This window comes from Zingiber officinale, chromosome 7A (genome assembly GCF_018446385.1).
Source record: "Zingiber officinale cultivar Zhangliang chromosome 7A, Zo_v1.1, whole genome shotgun sequence".
Classification (NCBI taxonomy): Eukaryota; Viridiplantae; Streptophyta; class Magnoliopsida; order Zingiberales; family Zingiberaceae; genus Zingiber; species Zingiber officinale.
Genome location: NC_055998.1, coordinates 557,989 through 582,649, shown reverse-complemented (window position 1 = coordinate 582,649; position 24,661 = coordinate 557,989). Strand labels below are relative to the sequence as shown.

The 24,661-nt window shown below is 37.4% G+C and overlaps 3 protein-coding genes across 5 annotated transcripts; 1 reads left to right on the top strand and 2 right to left on the bottom strand.

The window, feature by feature from the left end:
• Positions 1-10,976: 10,976 nt before the first annotated feature.
• Positions 10,977-17,519, bottom strand: LOC122000628 (ATP-dependent DNA helicase Q-like 1). 2 transcript variants are annotated; one of them, XM_042555005.1, is made up of 12 exons: positions 17,255-17,518; positions 16,416-16,589; positions 16,216-16,355; positions 15,290-15,550; positions 14,327-14,490; positions 13,441-13,537; positions 13,281-13,324; positions 13,075-13,189; positions 12,656-13,006; positions 12,330-12,554; positions 11,281-11,442; positions 10,977-11,171 (listed from the first exon to the last, which is right to left on the bottom strand). In XM_042555005.1, exons 1-11 carry the CDS (start codon positions 17,352-17,354, stop codon positions 11,332-11,334), a joined length of 1,782 nt encoding a protein of 593 aa, XP_042410939.1. In that variant the 5' UTR covers positions 17,355-17,518; the 3' UTR covers positions 10,977-11,171; positions 11,281-11,331. The 2 variants fall into 2 exon arrangements, with proteins under 2 accessions (XP_042410939.1, XP_042410940.1); XM_042555006.1 differs by lacking the exons at positions 10,977-11,171; positions 11,281-11,442 and adding an exon at positions 12,148-12,187 and having other exon boundaries at positions 12,275-12,554; positions 17,255-17,519.
• Positions 17,520-17,831: 312 nt separating this feature from the next.
• LOC122000630 (protein DEHYDRATION-INDUCED 19 homolog 2-like) lies at positions 17,832-20,037 on the bottom strand. 2 transcript variants are annotated; one of them, XM_042555007.1, is made up of 3 exons: positions 19,941-20,037; positions 19,535-19,791; positions 17,832-18,229 (listed from the first exon to the last, which is right to left on the bottom strand). In XM_042555007.1, exons 1-3 carry the CDS (start codon positions 19,980-19,982, stop codon positions 18,124-18,126), a joined length of 405 nt encoding a protein of 134 aa, XP_042410941.1. In that variant the 5' UTR covers positions 19,983-20,037; the 3' UTR covers positions 17,832-18,123. The 2 variants fall into 2 exon arrangements, with proteins under 2 accessions (XP_042410941.1, XP_042410942.1); XM_042555008.1 differs by having other exon boundaries at positions 19,535-19,785; positions 19,956-20,028.
• A 264-nt stretch (positions 20,038-20,301) lies between these two features.
• Positions 20,302-21,241, top strand: LOC122001883. Its single transcript, XM_042556858.1, has 3 exons — positions 20,302-20,624; positions 20,810-21,172; positions 21,231-21,241. The coding sequence occupies exons 1-3, from the start codon at positions 20,420-20,422 to the stop codon at positions 21,239-21,241; spliced, it is 579 nt and encodes a 192-aa protein (XP_042412792.1). The 5' UTR covers positions 20,302-20,419.
• The last annotated feature ends 3,420 nt before the right edge of the window (positions 21,242-24,661 follow it).

Here is a 24,661-nt window from a genome sequence, read left to right as displayed (position 1 = left end):
TTCTAGCTAAATAAAAGAAAAGGTATTTTTTTGTTTACACAGGGCTCTGATTCGAGACGGTATCTCGACGTCGGATTTGGACCATTTTGTCGGAGGCGGGTACTTTTTGACTTATTGTCTTTGATATGCTTAGTAATGAAATTAACATGTTGCATTAATTGTGTTTCTTATCTGTTTCGGTTAATCACTACCCAAATCTTAGTATATGCTTGATTGATTGATTGGTTTGCATCTCATGTATACTTTACCTGTTATTACATGCTTATAGGGGTAGTGATATACCATGCTTGACCATGTTCAGGACCTAGGTTTTATACCTTCTGTGTACCTTTGGATTGTTTTGATTCGTTGACCTATGATGCACTTTTATATCCATGTGGATTAGGTCAGGATATTTTTGTGGTTAGTGCCATGCACCATTTGCATGATTGCATGCTGAGCGATAGTCCGCTCCATTATTGTTGAGCACATCGCCAGTTACATGGATCTGCACACACCACCACTCATGGGTTAGTGGTCGATTCAGGCTGAGTGTGTTGCAGCAGGGACTCTGTTAGGCACCGTTGGTCCGCTCATGGGTAGTGTGACACAACGTGTTATCCGGCAGGGATTCCTCCCCGTCACTGTGTACCGGGAGTTGAGAGCATTGCGCTCCCCCATTTATGATTTGGGGTAGGAGGATAGGTGTACTCCGACAGCATCCCGTCCACTCGGTCACTCATCAGGAGTAGTGACGACAGAGTGCACGGTTGTCACAGCCCTACCCACTCGGCCTCACTATGTGTGTGAGATGATCGACTGGCGTCAGGGGTGACCAGGATGCATCATTGGCATCATATGCATGATGCATTTATTGCTTGTGTTTGCTGCATTTATATGCTGCATATTGTTTGGATACCTATGTTTGACATGCATACAGGACTTCCCTATCCCTCGGACTGTTTGACCTTATACTCAGGACTTGGTTAGTACAGTATTCCCCTGTTTACTTCAGATGCATTTTTTTATCTTTCTTATCAGGAGACTGTACGCATGATTAGTGCTAGGTGATATTTCTTTACTTTGCATATCAATTGTACCTGCTGAGTGTTGGACTCACCCCGCCTCCATTGTTGTTATTTTCAGGTTGATGCTGTCAGGAGGGAGTTCCAGTTGCTAGTCCCCTGCAGACCTCCAGCTATTTGCTATCGTTTGTATTATTTTTGATTCTCACTTGACTATATTTGGATTTGGATGTTGAATACTTAGATATTATATAAGTTGTCTCGTTGATGGATTTGTTTTCGATTTTATACTACTACATGCCTGCCTGGACGGCAGAAGAGGTAAGAAAAATCGGATTTGTGCTTTACGAGTGTAGTTGAGTAGGGTTGATTTCGAGTCAGAGTATTACTATGTTGTTTATTTTATTAACTGCGTGGTTGTGACAGCCAGAGGCTGAATACTTATATAAACTGCGTGGTGATTGGTTTTATTTACTGTTATTATTCCAGCCGCCTGTGGCTGAGGTATATGGATTATGTAGAAGTTTCAGATTGTCCGCCGTACAGGGGAGATGCTGCCGAAATTTCTTCGGACAGGGACTCCTCTGGGGCGTGACAATTTAGTGGTATCAGAGCACAGGTATACGATCTTTTGTTTTCGTATTTTTGATGTTTGGGATAACCTGATACCAATTTATATTACTTGGTATCAGAGCGCCAAGTTTGGCGATACTTGTTGGATTTTTGTATTTTGGATTTTCGAGATTTATCTGATACCAATTTATTTGGTATCAGAGCGGGTTATGATACCTGCTTTTGGTTTTCGGGAGATTTATCGGATACCTGTTGTTGGTATTCTGGATATTTGGGTTAGCCAGGTTTGCGAGTCAAACTGGCATTTTCGGATTTTCGATATGGTTATGTTTCGGATTTCCGTTTTGGATTTATTTGGATTTCCGGCGATATGTACGTTCGGAATTTTGAGGTCAGAAGTTGGGGACTGGACAGCGATGGAACATCTCCAGACTGCAAATAGGTATGATGTTTATTTTATGATAGTTAGGACATCTATTAGCACTTTATCTTTACACATATTACATGTGATGGGTTAGCTATTGAGCAGGGTTGACCTTAATAGAGATCAATGATTATAGTCTCTGATGATTTTTTTTTCCATCATACCATAAGTAGTTTTAGCTGCTGTTACTACTAGTAGGAGATGGAGGCACATACCAGCCTCTGCTATTGTTAGCTGGCTAATGGATGATACCTACATATTTCTGTTGACTTAGCCAGTAGAGTTTTTATACTCATATCTTTTGGATATTAGGATATCTGTTACGATGAAAATTGGTCATTTGGGGAGTTATTATGTTTGATCATTGTTGAGAATGATTTGAGGTTGAGGAATATTGGGAGATCAGATATTGTGATGTGTTGATTTCTAATGATTTATGAGACTAAATGTTATGTAGTTGTCTGATGATCTATTACTAGATATTTGTTTTGATGACCTATTAGTGGATAACTATTTTGATGATCTATTATTTGGGTTGTTGATGGTGACATAGTGAGTGTCATGTATGATATTCACAGGTTTGATGATTATAGTTGGTGATCAGATTATAAATTGGGTACTAGAGAGTTTACGGTTTAGAGTGCCTATGAGATTTTAATAAAATCTGGTTAGTTGTGGTTATTTAACAGGATGATAAAATTGATGTTTATTTCATCTGATATTGAACTATGTGGATAAATAATGATCGATGTTTTGAATGCTAATTTGTCCTCATGGGAGTAGAGATTTATTCATCTGATATTATGTGAGCTAATATTTTTGAGAATAAAAAAAAATGAGAGTGTCTTGATGTTCTTGAATTCTGACTTTATCTTTTGGGTCGTACCCCTTTATACATATGATTATTGTGGGTTTCTAGTAGATTATACCCGAGTAGTTAGACATACATGTCTGATTGTTTATTGGAGGTATTTGTCAATTAAAAACTATATTGTGGAATGTGCACATATGTTTGAGTGTTTTATTGGATGTATCTTATCGATCTAATCTGAGTTATGATATGTGCGGATGTGTTGGGTGTAATATTTGAGGTATCTTGTTTATTATATGATTGTTTTGAGAGTATACTTGTGCCGATTATGATTTGTTGGAAGTATTACATTGATTATACTCTTGGCATAGGGGTACATATGTCATGTGAGTGTTGTTGAGGTGTATTGTTGATTATACCTATGTTGATATATGCACACGGGTTTGATAGGTATTGTTGGAGGTATCACACCAATTTATACCTGTGCTATGAGTGTGTTTGGTGTGTACAAATTGGAGGATTTTGTCGATCATACATATGTTGTGTGACAAGTGTGCCAGGTGTATTGTTGGTAGCAGCATGATAATTCTGCTTATGTTGAATGCAGGGTGTGGAGTGACTGCATTATGTCATTTGTTGGATTACCCTGTCAACCCATATTCTTATCAGTGGGTGACTCACTACGATGTTGATAGATTTGACGATGAGTTTGATGTGATTGTTGGATTGTTATACCTTTGGCTGCCCACAGTGATATGTAGTAAAGTGATCTTGTACAGACTACAGTTGGATAGTTAGATGTCTTGGTCATTTATGGATTATCTGTGGTAGAGCGACCTCATGCAGTCTCTGGCTAGATAGTAGGGTGCTTTAGGCACTTATGTTTATTCTTCCACATATTTTAGATGGTTGTGGTGGAGCGTAGCTCCCACATATTATGGACTATTTTTGGTGGAGCGTTGCTCCCATATATTGTGAATTTTTTGTGGTGGAGAGTTGCTCCCACATATTACGGATTGCTTGTAGCGAAGCATTGCCTCTATATTTATTGCGATACATATTTCAGATTATTTGTAGTGGAGTGTTACTCCTACATATTGAGGATTTCTTGTGGTAGAGCGTTGCTCCCACATATGTGGTATTTTCTGTGATGGAGCGTTGCTCTCACACTGTAGGATCTATGCTTAGATGTTTTATATCGTTGGTGATCATATTTCAGATTTATTGTCGAGGATCTTATGGATTGGGAATGTCTGTGATACGGACATTATGTGTATTGGTTTTACCATTAGGGCTTGCGGAGCCTTAGATGTTTTCATGGACTAGATGATTTGGGTATCCCTAGGATATTGGATCAGAATTCGTTATCGTTATTGATGATGTGGTGTTTTATTCCTGATATGAGGTGTATCACGTACACTATCTTTGCATAGTTCTAGAGATGTTTCGATGGAAACGTTTTTATGTGAAGTTCAGTAGTGTGTATTTTGGTTGTCTTCTGTGAGGTGTTTGAGACACACGGTCACCAGTAGGAGTATACCGTGGTTCCACAGAAGATCGAGGTTGTTACCGTTGGGAGTAGACGGAGTCTATAGAAGAGGCTTGCAACTTCCTTTGTTTGGCTTGATATTTCCGGAGATACGTTGAGTGTTTCTCACGGATTGCTATGCTACTTACACGCCTGTCCATGAAAGGCGTGAAGTTTATTTGGACTGCGTATGGCAAGACCAGCTTTTAGGAGCTGAAGGGGAGACTAGTGTAGGCTCCGATTATGGTTTTACCTTCTGGAGAGGACGGATATGTCCTCTACACCGATGCATCTAATCAAGGTTTGAACGCTGTTTTGATGCAGCACGGCAGTGTAGTCTCCTACTTCTCGGTAGTTGAAGGAGCATGAGAAGAACTACCCTGTACATGATCTGGAGCAAGTCGTCATTATTTTTGCCATGAAGATTTGGCGATATTATTTATATGGCGTTACATTTGAGATTCTCACTCACCATAAGAGTCTCAAAGATCTGTTTACTTAGAAGGAACTTAATCTCCGACGGAGGAGATGGATGGAGTTCCTGAAGGATTATGATTGTACCATTAGCTATCACCCGGGGAGAGCTAATGTGGTTGCCGATGCGCTTAGCAGGAAGTCCAGAGGGACTTTAGTTTGCCACTGAGTTGTGGTCACAGACTTGATTTAAGGTTCCTCCGATTTGGTCCTTGAGGGGTAAGGACAGACAGAGTAGGGTACTTTGGTACCATGGGTGCTCAGTCGTTGATCAGGACAGGGATACGAGAGCCATAGGCTGCTGATCAGTATTTGCAGTTTATTTACAGCTAGATAGCTTCCGGGCAGCAGACCGAGTTCACACGCGACGAGGAGGGTATTATATACTTCCGAGACAGATTATGTGTACCTCAGTCTCACTCGGTCTTACAAGAGCTACTACAGGAGGCACACCGTTCTCGATTTGCGATCCATCCAGGCGGGACCCGAATGTATCGAGACTTGAGGCGTTCCTATTGGTGGAACGGCATGAAGAAAGACATCGCGGATTTCGTAGCTAGATGTCTTGTCTGTCAGCAAGTGAAGGCTGAACACCAGAGACCTGCAGGATTACTTCGGCAGATTCCTATTCCTGAGTGGAAATGAGAACATATTACTATGGACTTTGTGGTGGGATTGCCGAGGACACGACGAGGCTATGACGCGATTTGGGTTATCGTTGATCGATTAACCAAATCCGCATACTCGTTAGCGATCCGGAAGACTGATTTCCTGGATCGATTGGTAGATCTGTTTTGCCGGGAGATTATCAGATCACGTGGTATTCTGTTGAGTATCATTTCGGATAGAGATCCACGGTTCACGTCTCGTTTCTGGCAGAGTCTGCGGTAGGCCTTGGGCACACAGCTCCGTTTCAGTATAGCTTTCCATCCACAGACCGATGGACAGTCAGAGCGGACCATTCAGACTTTAGAGGACCTGCTGAGGTCATGTGTTATGGATTTCGGAGGCAGTTGGGAGGACCATCTGCCATTGGTGGAGTTCGCCTACAACAACGGTTTGCATTCGATTATCCAAATGCCACCGTTGAAGTGTTGTATGGTAGGCCTTGTCGGACACCCACCCTCTGGATGAGGTTGGGAAGGCCAGTTGTTGGGACCTCATAGAGCCTAGCATGAGGCAGAGTTGGTCCGTATAATCAGACGGATGATGTTAGAGTTGGAGGATCGCCAGAAGAGTTATGCTGATCGGAGACGAAGACCACTAGAGTTCTCTGTTGGCGACCATGTATTTCTGCGAGTTTCACCCACGAAAGGGGTGAAGAGATTTGGCCTCAGAGGTAGGCTGGCTCCGCGATATATTGGCCCTTTCGAGATCTTGGAGAGGATCGGAGCCGTAGCTTACCGGTTAGCACTGCCACCGTCCCTGTTAGGCGTACATGATGTATTCCACGTATCTATGCTGAGGAGATACGTGCCCGACCCGACGCATGTGTTGGCAGATATTCCAGTTCCAGTTCAGCCTGACATTACTTATGAGGAGGTTCCGGTACGGATTCTCGACCGGAACGAGCGTCAGTTGCGGAACAAGACTATCCGGCTGGTTAAAGTCGGATGGCAGTATCATTCGGACGAGGAGGCTACTTGGGAGCTCGAGGACATTATCCGAGCTCGATACCCCCATCTTTTCACTTGAGGTATGTGGTTTATTTACCGTTCAGCATTTATACTCTATATCTGTTATTGGTACTTGCTGATGGTAGTTAACGAAATTTGGGGACCAAATTTTTATAAGTGGGGGATAATGTAAAATACCGGAAATAGGCGAATATGAATAAGGGAATTTTTTCGGAATTTTTGGACATTTTTCGGGAATTTTTCGGAGCTCGTACGGACGAGTTGACGGGGATAAAAACGGAGTCCGGAAAAGCCTGTTTAGGTTACCCCATTTAAATAAGGAAAAGTTTTTATTTTCTTTTCCTTTTCTTTTTGTTTTTCTTTTTCTTTATATTTTCCTTATTCCTCGCCGTTCTCTTTTCTCCTCGAGCCGACCTGTGCCGAGCCTCGCCCCTCGCCGATTTCTCCGAGCCCCAAACCGCCGGAGTTCTAACCGCCGGCGACGAGAGCCCTAACTACTTGGAGCAGTTTCTCCTCCTTCTCCCCTTATTTTACCGCGACGCCAAACCCTCCCGAGACACCGTTGGCCATCTCCTCACCTCTTCTCTGTCTCGGTGCCCTAGCCGCCGGCGACGCACCAAGCCACCCCGATCATCTTCCTCTCTGCCCACTGACGCCGGCCGTTTGTCCTCAGCAAAGCAGCGCCGCACCCCTTGTGCCGACCGCCGCGAATTCCTCCGCTCTTACTGCCGGCCAGAGCCCCGAGCAGTGACACCAAGTTGACAACCTCTCGCCCAAGTCTGCCGATTTTCCCTTGTGCCCTAGCACTATCGCCGACACAGTGGGTGCATCCCACGCCGCCACACCATTCCGGCCACTAGGTTCTGCCGAGCCCTAGTCCTGGTCTTCTTCTTGATATGTTTGATTTCAGCAGTGAGGGTTTATTCAACAGGATTGTGTCTTGTGGGTTGATCTTGTGGTGTTGGAATTTTGATCGTGAGATGAAGTAGGACTTGTTGTGGGATTGCTTTTGGTCTCCAGCAGCGACTAATCCTTTCCGACAACAAACTTCCTTGGTTGTGGACTAATAGGAGCGATTGAGAAGTAAGGTAAGAAGTAGAGTAATTGTTACGTGTTGATGAGTTGGATTCATGTATTGGATTAGGAATATATTGGATTAATCCATGTTTAGGTATGATCTTGATACCTATTGATAATTAATTCATCATTAGTTTGTGTAGAATAATTAGGTGATATGGATTTAGGTTTTGGATTTTTATAAAAAGGTTGTTTGGGGTTAAGGTAATTAACCCTAATTAACCGTTAGAAAGGTTGAGGGAAATGATTTAGGGTTTATCCCTAAATTTCTATTTAGGATTTATTTAGCTGTTTTTTTTTGTATTCTAGCTAAATAAAAGAAAAGGTATTTTTTTGTTTACACAGGGCTCTGATTCGAGACGGTATCTCGACGTCGGATTTGGACCATTTTGTCGGAGGCGGGTACTTTTGACTTATTGTCTTTGATATGCTTAGTAATGAAATTAACATGTTGCATTAATTGTGTTTCTTATCTGTTTCGGTTAATCACTACCCAAATCTTAGTATATGCTTGATTGATTGATTGGTTTGCATCTCATGTATACTTTACATGTTATTACATGCTTATAGGGGTAGTGATATACCATGCTTGACCATGTTCAGGACCTAGGTTTTATACCTTCTGTGTATCTTTGGATTGTTTTGATTCGTTGACCTATGATGCACTTTTATATCCATGTGGATTAGGTCAGGATATTTTTGTGGTTAGTGTCATGCACCATTTGCATGATTGCATGCTGAGCGATAGTCCGCTCCATTATTGTTGAGCACATCGCCAGTTACATGGATCTGCACACACCACCACTCATGGGTTAGTGGTCGATTCAGACAGTGTGTGTTGCAGCAGGGACTCTGTTAGGCACCGTTGGTCCGCTCACAACGTGTTATCCGGCAGGGATCCTCCCCGTCACTATGTACCGGGAGTTGAGAGCATTGCGCTCCCCCATTTATGATTTGGGGTAGGAGGATAGGTGTACTCCGACAGCATCCCGTCCACTCGGTCACTCATCAGGAGTAGTGACGACAGAGTGCACGGTTGTCACAGCCCTACCCACTCGGCCTCACTATGTGTGTGAGATGATCGACTGGCGTCAGGGGTGACCAGGACGCATCATTGGCATCATATGCATGATGCATTTATTGCTTGTGTTTGTGTTTGCTGCATTTATATGCTGCATATTGTTTGGATACCTATGTTTGACATGCATACAGGACTTCCCTATCCCTCGGACTGTTTGACCTTATACTCAGGACTTGGTTAGTACAGTATTCCCCTGTTTACTTCAGATGCATTTTTTTATCTTTCTTATCAGGAGACTGTACGCATGATTAGTGCTAGGTGATATTTCTTTACTTTGCATATCAATTGTACCTGCTGAGTGTTGGACTCACCCCGCCTCCATTGTTGTTATTTTCAGGTTGATGCTGTCAGGAGGGAGTTCCAGTTGCTAGTCCCCTGCAGACCTCCAGCTATTTGCTATCGTTTGTATTATTTTTTATTCTCACTTGACTATATTTGGATTTGGATGTTGAATACTTAGATATTATATAAGTTGTCTCGTTGATGGATTTGTTTTCGATTTTATACTACTACATGCCTGCCTGGACAACAGAAGAGGTAAGAAAAATCGGATTTGGGCTTTACGAATGTAGTTGAGTAGGGTTGATTTCGAGTCAGAGTATTACTATGTTGTTTATTTTATTAACTGCGTGGTTGTGACAGCCAGAGGCTGAATACTTATATAAACTGCGTGGTGATTGGGTTTATTTACTGTTATTATTCCAGCCGCCTGTGGCTGAGGTATATGTGTTATGTAGAAGTTTCAGATTGTCCGCTGTACAGGGGAGATGCTGCCGAAATTTTTTCGGACAGGGACTCCTCTGGGGCGTGACAATATTTGTATTTTGAAATTGATGATTAAGATGATATTGTTATCAAATGTTATTCTGAATGGTATTGATATTATAGATCTGTAATGGTTTATATAAATACTAAGTTGTATTCAATTAAATTAGCATTTTAAATTAGAGATTAATATAAAATTTTGAATGCTAATTCTGTTATTAATATTTTAAAAGTGGTCATTAATTTATAATTGAATATTAAATTACTATTGCTAATTTAGTGACCGAATTATTACATTTGATCACTAATTTTAGCAACTAATTAAGTCGGTTGCTAAATTAGCGACGAACCTATTATATTCTATTGTTAAATTTAACTATTGATTTAAATTTGTCTCTAAATTAGTAACTATTTATTATATTTGATTATTAATTTTAGTGATTGAATTAAAATTATCAGCGACGAACCTATTATATTCTATTGTTAAATTTAACTATTGATTTAAATTTGTCTCTTAATTAGTAACTATTTATTATATTTGATTATTAATTTTAGTGATTGAATTAATATTATCACTATATTGACAAACCAATCTATTAGAACTCTTAGTTCCAATTGAGGACTTCGTCCGTCAATGCTTGAGTTAATGACTTACATGAGGAGCTAGTTGGGAGAAAGAAGGAAGACACCTTAGCCACCGAATTTAAAACGGTCACTAAAATTAGCAACCAAATTTAAATCAATCACTAAATTAACGATCAACCTATTATGTTCAATTGATTATATTAACAACTGATTTAAATTCCTTGTTAAATTAGTAACCAATCTATTATATTTGATTATTAATTTTAGCAATCAAATTAAAATTAATTGTTAATTTAATAACTGACCAATCTATTAGAGCTCCTAGCTCTTGACGGGGACTTTGCTGATCATTGACGCCCTATGAGTCAAGAAGCGAGTGTTGATTAAAACGGAACAATTAAAATAAAGAGATCAAGGGCCAAGTAACCGGCTGTTGGAATTGCTGATTGGCTCACTAGCAGCCGACAAACTTGCAACCGATATGTAAACGAACATTCAAGACCTGATTGATTTTTTAAAAATAATAATATTAAGTGGATGTTTAATTTCATATTAAAAAATATTTATTTTAATTTTATGTTTAAAGTTCCTCGTACAATAGGAAACAGGTGCTCATTAAACCAACACAATTAAAATGGAGAGGTGAAGGGCCAAGCAAGGAAGTGGTTGAAACGGCCACTCAATTAACTCAATAGCAAGCGAGAAGCTTGCAACCGATCATCTAATGAGCATCCCAGGACTGTTTTTTAAAAAAAAACAAAATTAAGTGGGTGTTTAACTTTATATTAAATAATATTTATTTTAATTTTGTTTTATGTTTTAAGTTTCTCATACGATAGGAATCGATAAACCAAACTTTCATATAAATCAATGTTAAGGATCTGTCTGTTGACCCTAATTTGCAAAAACATTATCCAAATATTATGCAAATGATCATGATAAAGTTAGGATAGTTTACTTGGAAAAAAAAAGAACTTTCCCAACTGCGCATTCATACTTTTCTTTACACACAATTCATTAATATACTCCTTAACCCTTTAATATATTGAGTCAACTTAATACTTCGTGATTCAATAAGCATATAAAATGATTGAAATTTGGCATTAAGAAAGATGCGATAATATATTTTATTTATGTTGGAAATGATATTGAAGAATAAGGCAAACACTGCTGGAGTTTGCAATGCCTCTGATAACCTCAAATCAACTGCTCCTGAGAAACAAAAAAGCACTATCAATGTTTGTGTTTCAAAAACAATTCCGGCTAACATTAAGGGGATAGAAAATGGATCATTCTGTTATAATTGAAATTTTTTTGTTACATTGAGATAGGAGAAACTGTTCGGATCGAGCTCCCAAAGCAGACCATGTTCTCACTGAACAGAGTTTGAACAGTTATCGCAGGGACTGGGACCAGTTATACAGGCATTCCTGTTGAATGCTTCTCCAAAATGGCTTAAAAGTGTCTGCCTCCTACATTCCTTCTGCAAACATGATAAAAATTTGATTAACAGAGTTTTATAAGAATTGTTGTGAATTCTAGGTTTCATTCCATCTGAATGATGACACATTCTTCAATTAACAAATGTAGACATAGAATATAACCAATGTGAAACCAAAATCTGGAAATACCAAAACTTTCAGATTTGTTTTCAGAGTAATAGGTGGAGTGCATCATGATTTGAGGCAATGAATAGATGTCATATAATTATAAGAACACACATTTACTATTGAATCTATATGCTACTGCCACCAAGTTGTTTATTTTTGCATTCAAATATGGAAGTCTAGTAGAATTCAGAAAATTAATCACATTTTATTTATAATAATTATAATTGATCTTATGTAAATTGATTTTACTAATATTTTACCCTAATCACATGGCTATATAAATAACTATCCAGACTATAGTGCATATTGATCAAGCAACTTCTCCTAACCACCGAGTCTGGCATCTTTTGACCAGTGCAATGTTCCCTGATAGAATATGAAAGCAATTCTTGGAAGTACATGTCGGATAGTTCATAGCAGAAATTTCTCTATATGCTGAATAAATTTGAGAATGCAGATTGCATCTAACATCAATGAATGGGAAGATGAGGACAAACTTTGTACAATGGGATAGGGAAATCAATTTACAAAACTATGAAAACAATTCAAGTACTTAAATTTTTGCATGTGATACATACATGGTGCAAATGTCATTTCTAGCTCAGATGTTTCCGTTTACTGGAAGATAAATGGAAAACAACTATGTTAAACATATCAATAGATATAAGACCTAAATGCTCAATCAGATCAGTGAATCATATTTACTATTATGAAGCCATATCTTGGGAAAAGCAACAGAAGGTGAAGAGGTTAGGAATACTTTAAGTTCACAGTATCCTTGCATTTTCTTTGCTTGATCCATTGCTGTCTTAAACCTCTCCCTTTTAGAACCTTCTGCATTCCGTAGCATGCAAACAACTCGACTGAAATCTTTCTTTTGATAGAAAATAATGCATGTTGCTGGAAGATTATCTCTTCCAGCCCTTCCAGATTCTTGGTAGTAACTTTCAATTGATTTTGACAAGGTATGGTGGATAATAAAACGCTGCTCAATCAAAACAATTCCAAATAAGTTAACTGGATTGTAATACTCGTATCCAAAAAAATACAAGTGCTTCCAGATATAAGCTTATTAAATAGACTTACTACATCTGCTTTATCTATGCCCATGCCAAATGCAATAGTGGCACAGACAACTTTAGCTTCTCCAGTTTGCCATTTCCTCTGAGCAGCAACTCTCTGATTAGCTGCCAAGCCAGCGTGGTAGTGCACTGTTTTTATCTTGCATTTTGTTAAATATTTGGATACTTCAACACATTCGCTTTTTGAAAGACAATAAACAATGCCAGACATGTTGCTGAAACGATCTTTTATTAGTTGGTTAAGCTGTTTTAATGAATCTTTGCTTTTAAGTATCACTTCATACTTCAGGTTAGGTCTATCAAAGCTTGTCTCAAGAACTAAGGCATTACGAATTCTTAAAGTATCCAATATGTCCTGCAAGTTAAATAATAGTGTTCAGCTTCTTGTTTTCATGCCAGAACAAAGAAATGCATCTTAATCACCTGACGGACAGATTGAGTTGCAGTGGCAGTTAATGCCATTATAGGGACTCTAGGGAAATTTTGTTTAAGACATCCCAGTCCTCTATAATCTGGCCGAAAATCATGCCCCCATTGGCTGAGAAGGAAAACATAACCATTAAATCTATGCAAATAATTATCTAGGTTAGCCATCAAATTGGATCCAGTCAGAGTAATATAAAAGTTACCTCACACAATGTGCCTCGTCTATAACAAAACTGGCAAGTAATTCCTGTCACAAAGCTGTGCTAAGATCTTTTGCAGCCATTTAAAAAAAAAAGGAAAAGAAATAAAGATTCTTGGGATAAAATGCCTCTGGACCCTAGGTTTCTGCAACCAAATAGCTACCTTTTGATGTAAACATTGAAGAGTATCCATAAAAGACGGATTCCCAGCAATTCTTTCAGGAGTAACATACAGGAGTTTGCATGAAGGATTACAGCTTCTGTATAAGAGTGAGAAGAATGAAGATAGAAGCATATAAGAACACAAACTATTAACCCTGGAACTGGAAATTTCTGAGACATAACAAATTAATATTTCTCCTCATTTTAATCTGCCATGTAAAACAATCAATTACCTAGAATAGAATTAACTGGGAAAAAACTTGGTGAAAACTGGCCCTAAATTGATTCCCATAGAGAAGTGTTAGCTTGATCTATTTCTTGTCAAAACTTTAGTTTAAACTGGTTATCTTTCCTAGATATTTCAATAATTTTCTTGGACATGCATATTTTTGTGAGAGAAAAGTTGAATAGCTCCTCGTCGAATTATCATGGTGTTAGGTGCCTTGGAATCAGTCATTTAAATGACAGTTCCTCCTCTGATGGTTGCAACAATTTTGTGAGAGAAAAATTGTGGCCTTTGAAAATGACAAAATGATACAATCCAATTTTGACAATGTTACAGTTTAAAATGGATCAAAAGAAGCAATAAGTGAAATTAGTTCCATGCTTAAGCTATTTTCCAAAACCAGGTTATTTTTATATGGTGAATCTCTGACAGATACATATCATGGCAAATACAAATTTGATTATGTAACTTGAGTTCAAGCATTATGCCTATTGAACACAATCTCATCAGCTATTTCATCCTAGCATAACCCATTGACACATCTAAATGAAAATTTCAAACCTGATAGCAGACTGGCAGAGATCAAAGATATAAGATAGTGAGATAAGAATCTTGATGGTACTATATGAACTCATAGTTCCAAGATGGAGGTATTTCATACCTAAGTTCTTGGATTACAGCTGATGCTTGTGAAGCAGTTTGCTGTGAGTTCAGAAAGGTTGCAGGTATCGCATATTTGACATTCAGTGTAGTGATTTGATCTTGAATCAATGACAGCAAGGGGCAGACAACAACTGTAACTCCTAGATGAAGAATAGCTGGAAGCTGTAGGTTCATGCTAGAGTTAGCAAAATCATTACCAAAGGATACAAAATGAAACTTATTTTACAAGTCTAGATTAGAAATTGCAAGGGTGAAAACTTTTTTATTATACCCAAAGGTTTGAACCCAACCTGAAGCAAGCAAAGGTTTATAGAGGCTCTAGTATTTGCCAAAGTATTTCCTTATGGTGTAATTATCACAGCTAATTCACCATTACTTTCACCAGTCGAATATTGGTTAACATTGTCTATCAGGAAAATCTTCCTTATATTTTGCTTATTATACCCAAAGGTTTTACCCCCAACCTGAAGCAAAAGTTACAGGCTGAATGAATTTGTCAGAGTATCTCCTTGTTATGCAATATCACATGCTGTTAATTCGTCATTATTTTCACCAGTGGAGTATACTATACTGTCTAATTTATATACAATATTAAAAAAAAAGGCAGCCCGGTGCACGAAGCTCCCGCTATGTGAGGTGGAAGGATCCATTGTACGCAACTTTACCCTGCTTTTTGCAAGAGGTTGTTTCTAGGATTCGAACCCGTGGCATTTTGGTCACAAAGTAACAACTTTACCGTTGCGGATGTACAATATTATTAGAGAATTATGCATGATTACGGAAAATAATAAATCAGTCTATCAAAATGACCTCCATTGACTACTATTATATATCCTTCACAAATCCCAAGAGCTAATATTCCACAAAACCATGTGGATAACAAAGATCTGAAAATATAGCAAGCAAATATCAATGGAGTTTTGCTGAAATTCCAAAACCATAGATTAGAGGAACATAAGACCTGGTAGCATAAACTTTTACCGCCGCCAGTGGGCATAAGGACAAAGCAATCTTTCTTCTGCATAGCCGCCTTGCAAGCCTGATACTGCAGAGCACGAAATGTTTTGTTACCAAAAACCACAACATTTGCCAAAGAAATATCATCCATAGACTGCAGTTGTTCATAACTTGGGGTTTCACATCCATCTTGTACTGCATGCAAGTCTATCCCTCCAGGGACATTTGATGAAACTTCTCCATAGTTGCTTATATCTTCATACACCTTGAAGTATGAAAGAATAATTATTTGGATACAGTGAGAAAAAAATAGTGGGTAAATTTAAGCAGTTCGCATATACCTACCTATATATGAAATCAGCAATAATTAGCAACAAAAACAATGAAAAACTACCGGACTGGGGAAAATAGCAGCATCCAAGATATTCAAAATATTAAGAGGGAAGTTACAACAGGTGAACAGGAAAATGTACTATTGCTATTGTTTATCAATGCAAAAAATAATTGAATAGATAAGAGTTTCAGAAATAGTTAAAGTTAACTGGAAAAAAATCTTTACTAATTCAAAGCTAACATACGTCGAAATCAACAAGTGTATCCCAACTATTTGTACTTGGTTACATAGATCTAATTTCAAACAATTGAGCTCAATAGTTAAGGAGACTAGTTACAACTAAGTTGTTTATATCTTATTTAATTATATTGATAGTTTATCAGTTCTACCTCAAACCCTTAAGACAGACCAATATAACATTGTAATGACTTATTTGGCTGGACGAATTACCACTGATATTTTAGCAGTCATTTTACTATGCACATCCAAACTCATTAAATTTAGCATACTGAATGGGGATAGTAGAAGTGTAGAACAATGGTAAACCCAAAAAGAAAATATTTGTCTTGTAAAAATATCAAACAAGAATAACTTACTCTTGGTTTTGAGGGTTGTTCAATTGTGTGAACTTCATTTCTCTTGAATCCAGAAGAAAGATTGCAATCATTCTGGCTTATGACTTCTAAACGTGAATGATTATCGTTTGATGAAAAAACTCTCCCAGCAATTTTGTTACCTGCATATCCCACTGAATTTAATCTTCATTCATAAGTTTCTGTCACAATTGGATTCTCACCTTCTTTTTCATCCGGAATTGTATCAATGAATATGTCGCTCAAAGCTCCACAAGCTTCTGTTTCAATAGCTTGCAGATCATCCCAGTCTTCCTTGTCTTGGTTAAAATCAGCCAATGCAACAAGAAAATCATCACCACAATGCTCCACGGTAACAAAATCTGTACCATCCTCCCCTACACAAGGAATTAGAAAACCATCACATGACACAAGATAAAAAAAACAGATGTCAGAAAATTTCTAAAACCAAAATAAGTTGCCAGAGAATTACAAAATTATACAGAGACACTCTCTCAGCATTAAATTCAAACCATTTGACAGAATGATTGACTTGAATTACTAAAAAAAAAGACAGGACATTTCCAACATTATCTGGTGGTAGAACTTCAAATCAAAGAATGTTACTTATTATGGGGCATTTTTATTTGCACCTCAAAGAACAAAAAAAACTACTAAAATATATTGATTATTCAGCTTAAAGTTAATGTCTTCTCTCATGAAATCCAGTAAATATTACCCTTCCTATCAATGACCACTAAAATGACAAAGAGTCCTGATCTACAAAACTTACTGTACAGAATGTAAAACTAAACCATCTTTTCACGGAATAAATAAACATCACTAATGTCCAAAAGAAGAAGATTAAATGGTTCTAGAATCTGGCAACTACATGATGCCTAGGGTTTAAGGCGTCAATATCATAGAAACTACAATTAGCTGAAGGAACAACAAAACGTACAAATACCAGATAGAATGAACAATTCAAACTTGCTGTCAGGGGGAATAGAATTCGCTCTTTCAGATTGAATAGCAGAAAGAAGGTGATAAGGGAATGTCTCACCATACAGATCGAGAAGGCGATCCAAGCACTGATTTGCAGCATCTTCATCGAAACCGAATTCGTACGCTAAACTAAGAAGCCGTGCTCTCTCCACCTCCATTTCCTGCTCCGCCGCGCCCGCCCAACTCCCAGTGCGCAACGACGAGGGTTGACGCGGGCAAGCGGCGCGGTTATCGGCGGGACACTAATGTTTAGGCGCTCGCTCCCTCCAAATGAACCGAAACGAACCGGCCCGAATCTGTCGCCCTCCGCCAATTTTGGAGTTTTATATCAAAGATGTAAAAATGCTCGTAGGTTTAGATTAATTTTGAAGTTAGTGATTCATCCAGATATCAATTACTATATCAATTAAAAGGAAAATTATGTGTGAGAATTTATTTATCTATAAAATTTGCTTGAGTGTGGCTTAAGTTTCACGAACTAAAGTAAGGACTACCAGATTAGAAAATCATATATAATAATATCATTAAAGGTTAACCCATGAAACAATCTTCTATCACTAGTATTTAACATGCTTTTTCATGCAAGAGTCAGGGCTAAGAAAAACGGCTCATACGGAAGGAAATTTATACACTTCTACCACTCAAAAATTATTTATTTTAAATAGATAGCAACGAATACTTGGACAATTTATTTGAGTCTAAAACATTATTCACAGGTTCCCACTAGAACGTAGATAATAAAAGGTCCGTGATACATTCCAATTCCATGCCCCAGTCTCATGTACAACCCTGTAGAAGCATACACCCAGCGTATCACTCCAAGCATCGAGCACCTCGTCCAATTTTGGCATCCTCTTTGCGACCTCTAAAGATGTTCAGATTTTTATGCTGAAACAAGGTTGATGCCATCGTGTCTGCCGCTCAAAATCATGCATCATCATCGTCAAACATTGTGGAGAGGACTAGCTGCCTCACGAACTCACTCCTCCGAGCACTCTCCTCCAGGTTTTTGTCCGAGTGAGATGGCGTGGCGCTGTAAAATGAAGCTTACAGATGTTAGAAATAAGATTAGATAAAGTGTCAGACATTGAACGAGGTAATGCTACCAAGGGTAATTCTTCAAAATCGGTGAATACTACATAAAAGAGATCAGGAACCAGCCATTTCAAGACATTACTGACAAATTGTCAAAATAACATCATCCATTGTCAACAAGCACATGATTAAACGTCAGATATTTGGCCTTTGCCAATGAACATGGAGATATCATGTTAGTCTTACTGCTTCTATCGAGTTTTACCAATGAACATGGAAATCAAGAGATATTATGTTAATTTTATGCTTCCAAGAGTTTTTATGCTGCAAGAAGATATGTTTTCATTTTATAGCAGTAACTAGAATATATTAACAATATTCTAAACCCAGATTCGCAGCTATCAAAAATCTGTCCCAAGCTAGATACTCATTACCTCCAAAGGAATTAGTTTGTTATTTCCAACATAGTATAACCATAGTATGGCATTGTCTCCTGATCACTACCAAGACAATCCAGTAGAAAAATGATCACTATATACAAGCAGAGAAGTAACCAACTGAAATATGAAGATGGAGCAATCATACTCAAGTAATTGCATATAAATGACAAAAATAAAGAGGAAAAAACAACTCATATGACTACTGATCCATAATTAAATTGCTAACAGAAATTCGTTAACCTATCTAAAGAATCCAAACAAATAGTAAGTGATGAATGTACAACAATCATAAACTAAAAGATATAAGTGGGCAGTTTATGCATTTACTGGAGATTGATAAGTCACAGTAAATCATAATGGTAAAAGTTTAATCATCCAATTTGAGAAATAAAGGCAATGAAGTGTATAATAAACTTCAAAAAGAAAACAGATTAAGCATTTAATGGGAGAACTGCACCAAGACAATTTATGTATCAATTTGAGAATTTATGCTAAAGATAAATTAGCATGAAGCTTCTGCCAATACGAAGTCCTAGTGGAAGGGTCTACTGTAAGCAACCTTACATAGCAAGAGGTTATTTCCATGACTCAACGGCAGCAATTTTACAATTACGTCAAGGCTCCCCTTCTAGTTTATCAAGCAAAATTTCTGATAACTCAAAATTTATCTAACCCAAAATTTCTAGTTTATCAAACAATAGTACCCAATTTCTTAGTGGATACAGAAAAGAATCTTATATAAGCTGTGAGAGAGGAAGCCAGCCAAAAAAAAAAAAAAACTATCAAATACCATAAAATTTGACCATATGGATATACCAGAACCCTTTGAGATTTATAAATTTGATGTCATTATTACATCATACCTCTCAACCAATTTCTCATCTGAAACTTTGCCTGCAGAAGTTTCTTCAGCCAGGGGTTCAGGTTGTTCATCTGATGTATCTACCACAGGTACATTAAACATGAATGATGATAACAACGGGTCAGGTGCAGCATTGGAGGTACCAATAGAATCTCCCAAAAGTGAATGAAGATTGTCTTCATGTGAATCCTTTCTAAGCAGAGAATGTGTAGAGTAAGATCCTAAATAACCTTTGCGTAATCTCCTTCTACGCTGTATGTTAATTTTTGTCAAAGAATCCAATCAATTTAGTCATACTTGTAACATTTAAAATACAGTGGTTGCTTACAATAGATATTTCAACTTCTAAAATAGGCTTTAAGTAGAGTACGATACAGGCAGCCAATGAAAAAGAGGAGAAAGGATATCTTAAAAATACTTGCATGTTCAGTTGTTATGTGAGCAACCATCTCTGCCCCAACTCTAGCTGCACAAACAGGGCAGACCTACAAGCAAGAAATCAAATATGTAAACAACAATATATGGGCATCAAAGACGAAACCATAGCACACAGGTGAATATAATTTCCTCAGTTTTGATTCATACAAGCAAGAAACGAAATATGTAAACAACAATATGTGAACATCAAAGACAAAACCATAGCACATAGGTGAATATAATTTCCTCAGATTTGATTCCTACAAGCAAGAAACCAAATATGTAAACAACAACCGGCACCCTCACAACACCTGCGTATTCAATTCCAATCTCTGATTCCCACAGCTTTAATCTTCTACTTACGTGCAATAAACAAAGCACATGTGAGGAATAGTTTGTAAACTGCCCCCCCCTGCGCACCCGTTTCATATATCTAGCTCTCTGCTTCCTTTTCTTAGGTTCTGAGACGATGGAGATGAGCAGCTGGCTGGGCTTCTCCTTGTTCTCCGCCAAGGAGGAAGAATTTGACGGAGGTGGAGGGGACGTAGGAGTTGGCGGTGGTAGAGGAGGAGGAGGAAGAGATGGTGGTGTTGATCCTCTTGTTCTTATGCCTCTCAGCTCTGATGCCTCCCTCTGCCTCATGGAGTCACCCTTGCTGCAGCCTCAAGCTTCAGGTGAGTAATGTTCTTGGGATATATATATGTATATAGATCCATGAGGCAATTTTCTTGGAGAAAAATATTTTTTTTTTGTTTTAGATTGGAATTATGTATTGTATGTAAATCTAGACGTCTTATTGTGAATAAATCTAGTGTTCTACACGTGCATTGACTGTATCAATGGTGCTTGCATTCTGAAGAATGGAAATATGATGCAATTGCGAGCGCCCGCACCAGCCCAAACCCGGATGAACAAGAGCCAAAGCTTGAGGATTTCTTGGGTGGCTACTCTGAGAATTCCAATGAGGAGAACCATCCCCGGCAGCACCAGCCAATTTCCTATTTTGGCAACGAGATCAATGTTAACATGCCCCCTTCCTCTGCCATTGCTGAGAGTTTGCCGACCATGGAGAATGTCGATGCCTCTTATCGCTCCATACACTCGAATTGCCACCACCATCACCACTCTAGCCACTCAATTCATGATCCTCAGACCCTCAAGCCGGCCTTCGCTGCCAATGATATCTATAATGTAGGAACGCAAGGCTCAACCTCTATCTCAGGCACGAAGTCATGGCTCCGTCAACAATCGGCAGAGGTGAACGAGTCCCAATCGCTAAGCCTTTCAATGACCCCTGGTTTTCAGACATCGTCCATGTGGAAGCAAAGCCCCACGACGTCGAAATCCTGGCGACAGAACGGACACGCGAACTCCGTCCGAGAGTCGTCGTCTCCTCCTTCCATCTCATAGGACCCAAAGTGCGCATCTACCGTACCACAAATCCACAGGATCAAAATCCTTAAAATACTGAATCAACGATAAAGCAGAAGCGTAAAAACAACAAAAAAAACCCACAGGGCAGTGAATCCCCACCATATCGCGATTGCAGAGCCGACTGTCGCCGCTTGGAGGCAGCAAAAAAGCGGCTCCACGAATCGGGCTCCATCAGTCCGTTCCACGATTGGGGGTGAGACGAAACCCTAGAAATAGAGGAGGCGAGATGGGGTTTGGGTTCGGTTGGCAGGATGCAAGAAAGGAGCGAAGGCGATGACGCGTCTTATCAAAGGGAAGGGAAGGGAAGGGAAGGGAAGGGCCGAAGGGTAGTGCTGTAACCGTCTACGTGTCGCGCCATTAGTGGCGAAGCCATGTGAACGGTACACATGTCTAGTTTAGGGAATTGGTACGCTGAGAGCCATTTTATAATGCGGATGGGGACGACCGATCCGGTGTCAGCGGGGGCGTACAAAACGGGATCATGCAGATATGCCGTTCCTCCTTCCCAGTCGCGTTGCTCTTTTCTTTGCCTGTTAAAAATTTATATAATGATATTTATTTAAAATAATTTTTTAAAAAATCTATGTACAACTAAAAAATGGAATATATATTTCAAAATAATTCTTATTATTTAATTTTGATCATCTTTATCATCAAATTCAACCCGTCTTCTGTATAGAGAAGACTAGTTTTTAGATATTTCAATAATTTTATCCTTAAACCATAATACTATTTAATATTAATTATAAGTATTCAATATTGTAATAATATCGAATAAAAAATTGATTTTAATAATATATAGCAACATTTTAAAAAACAACTTTTTTTAAAAAACGATTTGAAAAATATGCTCATTTTCATTAATCATTAAAATAATATTTCATCTATTTTTTTATTTAAATTACCCTATTCAGAATTATTCAACTAGTTGACATATAGTGGGGGCGGGTTGGGTGAGGCAAACCGATTCTTCATTTTGATAGGTTGAAAAAACTTCAATAGGGTGTCAAAAATAGACCTCACTTAACGATTGATCTGAGTTGACCTGAAATAAATCATGTTCAGGTTGAGGATTTTTCAAGTTGGGTCGAGTTCGGATCGGAGGATTTTGAGGTTGAAAATTTTCGGATCAGAATCAGATGGATCCAAATTTAGGATTTAGTGATTTTTTGGGGTTAATTTATATTTTATTTTAAAAATTAAAATATTTTCATGTATATTAATATGAATATTAGTATGATAATGATAAAATATTAAGATAAAAATGAAAAATTATAGAAAACAAATATTTTGAATCTAGTTATTTAGGTTAGGTTCAAGTTAGTCGAGTTTAGAAGTTTTGAGTTGTATTCGGATTCATATTGGGATTTTTTTTAAAAAAAAAAAAAATCAATTTAACCTGACCCACTCAAATTAACACTCCTATCGAATCTAATTCAACCTAAGGTGCGTTTTAGGTTAGGCAGATCAATCCATAAGTCCACTAAAAAATAAAAATATATATACAAATGATTAAAAAATTTTAGTTTGAAATATGAATTAGACGGTTAAACCCACAAGCCTATTAAATCTTTCACTTAAATTTAATTTTTTAAAAAAATATATATTTTTTTCTCAACCCACGAACTAATCCAAATCCGGTCAATCCAAACCCGCAATGAACTAAATCGAGCAGGGTACGACCACATAAAGGTTGACACACCTGAATTAACTTTTAAATGAGTTAATAAAATTTTAATACAATATACTTAAATTATTTAACCGGGTTAATCAATCTAAATATATAAATATAAAAAATAATTAGATAAAGCCTTTAGTAACTTCATATGACAGCTATAAATTATAGTTATTATAATATTTAGCAATCAGAATTCATCTCTTATAAACATATGCATCAATTTAAAATAATACTAATTAATAATATATTATAATAATTATTAATATAATTATTATAACGTTATAACTTATAGTAACTATAATTCATCTATATCTACAATTCCCAATAGTACATTATAATAATTATAAATCATAAGTATTATTGTTTATAATAGCATTCACATTGATATTAATACGCTCACATTAATAATAATATGTTTATTATTATTATTATTTTATAAGTATTAATGTATTCAAAGAAAAGTATCTATGTATGCTACAGTAGTCTATTTCTATATCCACACATTAACGCTTTAAGCATTAAGGTCGCTCTAATTATAATAAATAGACATTAATAAAAATCTATTCAATTTAGAAGGATAGAATTTAGAGATATGATTACATCGCCCATTTTAGTTTTTAGCCTTTAGGGTGCAGTTGATTAGTTGTTTAATTCTATTTAATTTAAGTAATCAAATATTTTTATCATAAAAAAGTCATCAAAATTATTGTTGAAATGAGATTACTGTCTAAATAAGGGGACATTGTTGAAATGAGTTTTTAGCCTTTAGGGTGCAGTTGATTACGCTCACATTGATGTTTTTTTTTTCTCCTGTTGCATCTGCGAAGTTTTTCTCTATCGAGGTTGGGATTATATTTTTTAACTGAGTGAGATTCTGATCTGGGAGTATTTTGTGGATTTTTTTTTTCATGTGTTTTAAGTGGAAAACACAAGCCAGCGAAGGTTTATCTCACCATTTGGATGCTGTTTTGTGAGCATCTTGTTTATTTTTAATGTCTTGAGCTGGATTTGGAGGAAAGGTGGATTCTGAGGTGCAGCCGGATGGTGTTTGAGGCGCGGTCCGCGAGCATCTAAGGCGCGGTCGACTGAGCATAGCAACGACGAGGAGCAAAGGACAGCGAAGGTGAAGAGCACAATGCAATGATAATTAAACTTTAATTTTTTAATATAAACAAATTAAATGTAAACTTAGTTAATTATTTAATAAACTCTTAACTTAATGATATAATTTAAATAGACTTTCTCTAAGTTCTAAATAAATAGAATTTTAGTAGGAAAGAAAATATTTTTGACTCCGTAGAATAAAAATAAGATATATGAATATTAGGCATAATATACTAATTGTTAAAATAGATATTACGAGCTGTTTGAAATTGAAATTTTTAAATATTTAAAATTAGTTTTATAAAATTATAGAGGGATTTAAAGATGTCTAACATATAATATAAGTAGAATAGTTGAAATAGAGGAGAACGTCGGGTGTTTTATGTGATCGTTAAGTACCTCTAAAATTTAAATGAAAATTCTACAAAATTACCGTTAAACTTACATTGTTATATGGAACTGAATGTTGAACTGTGACTCAAGTACATGGGCAGA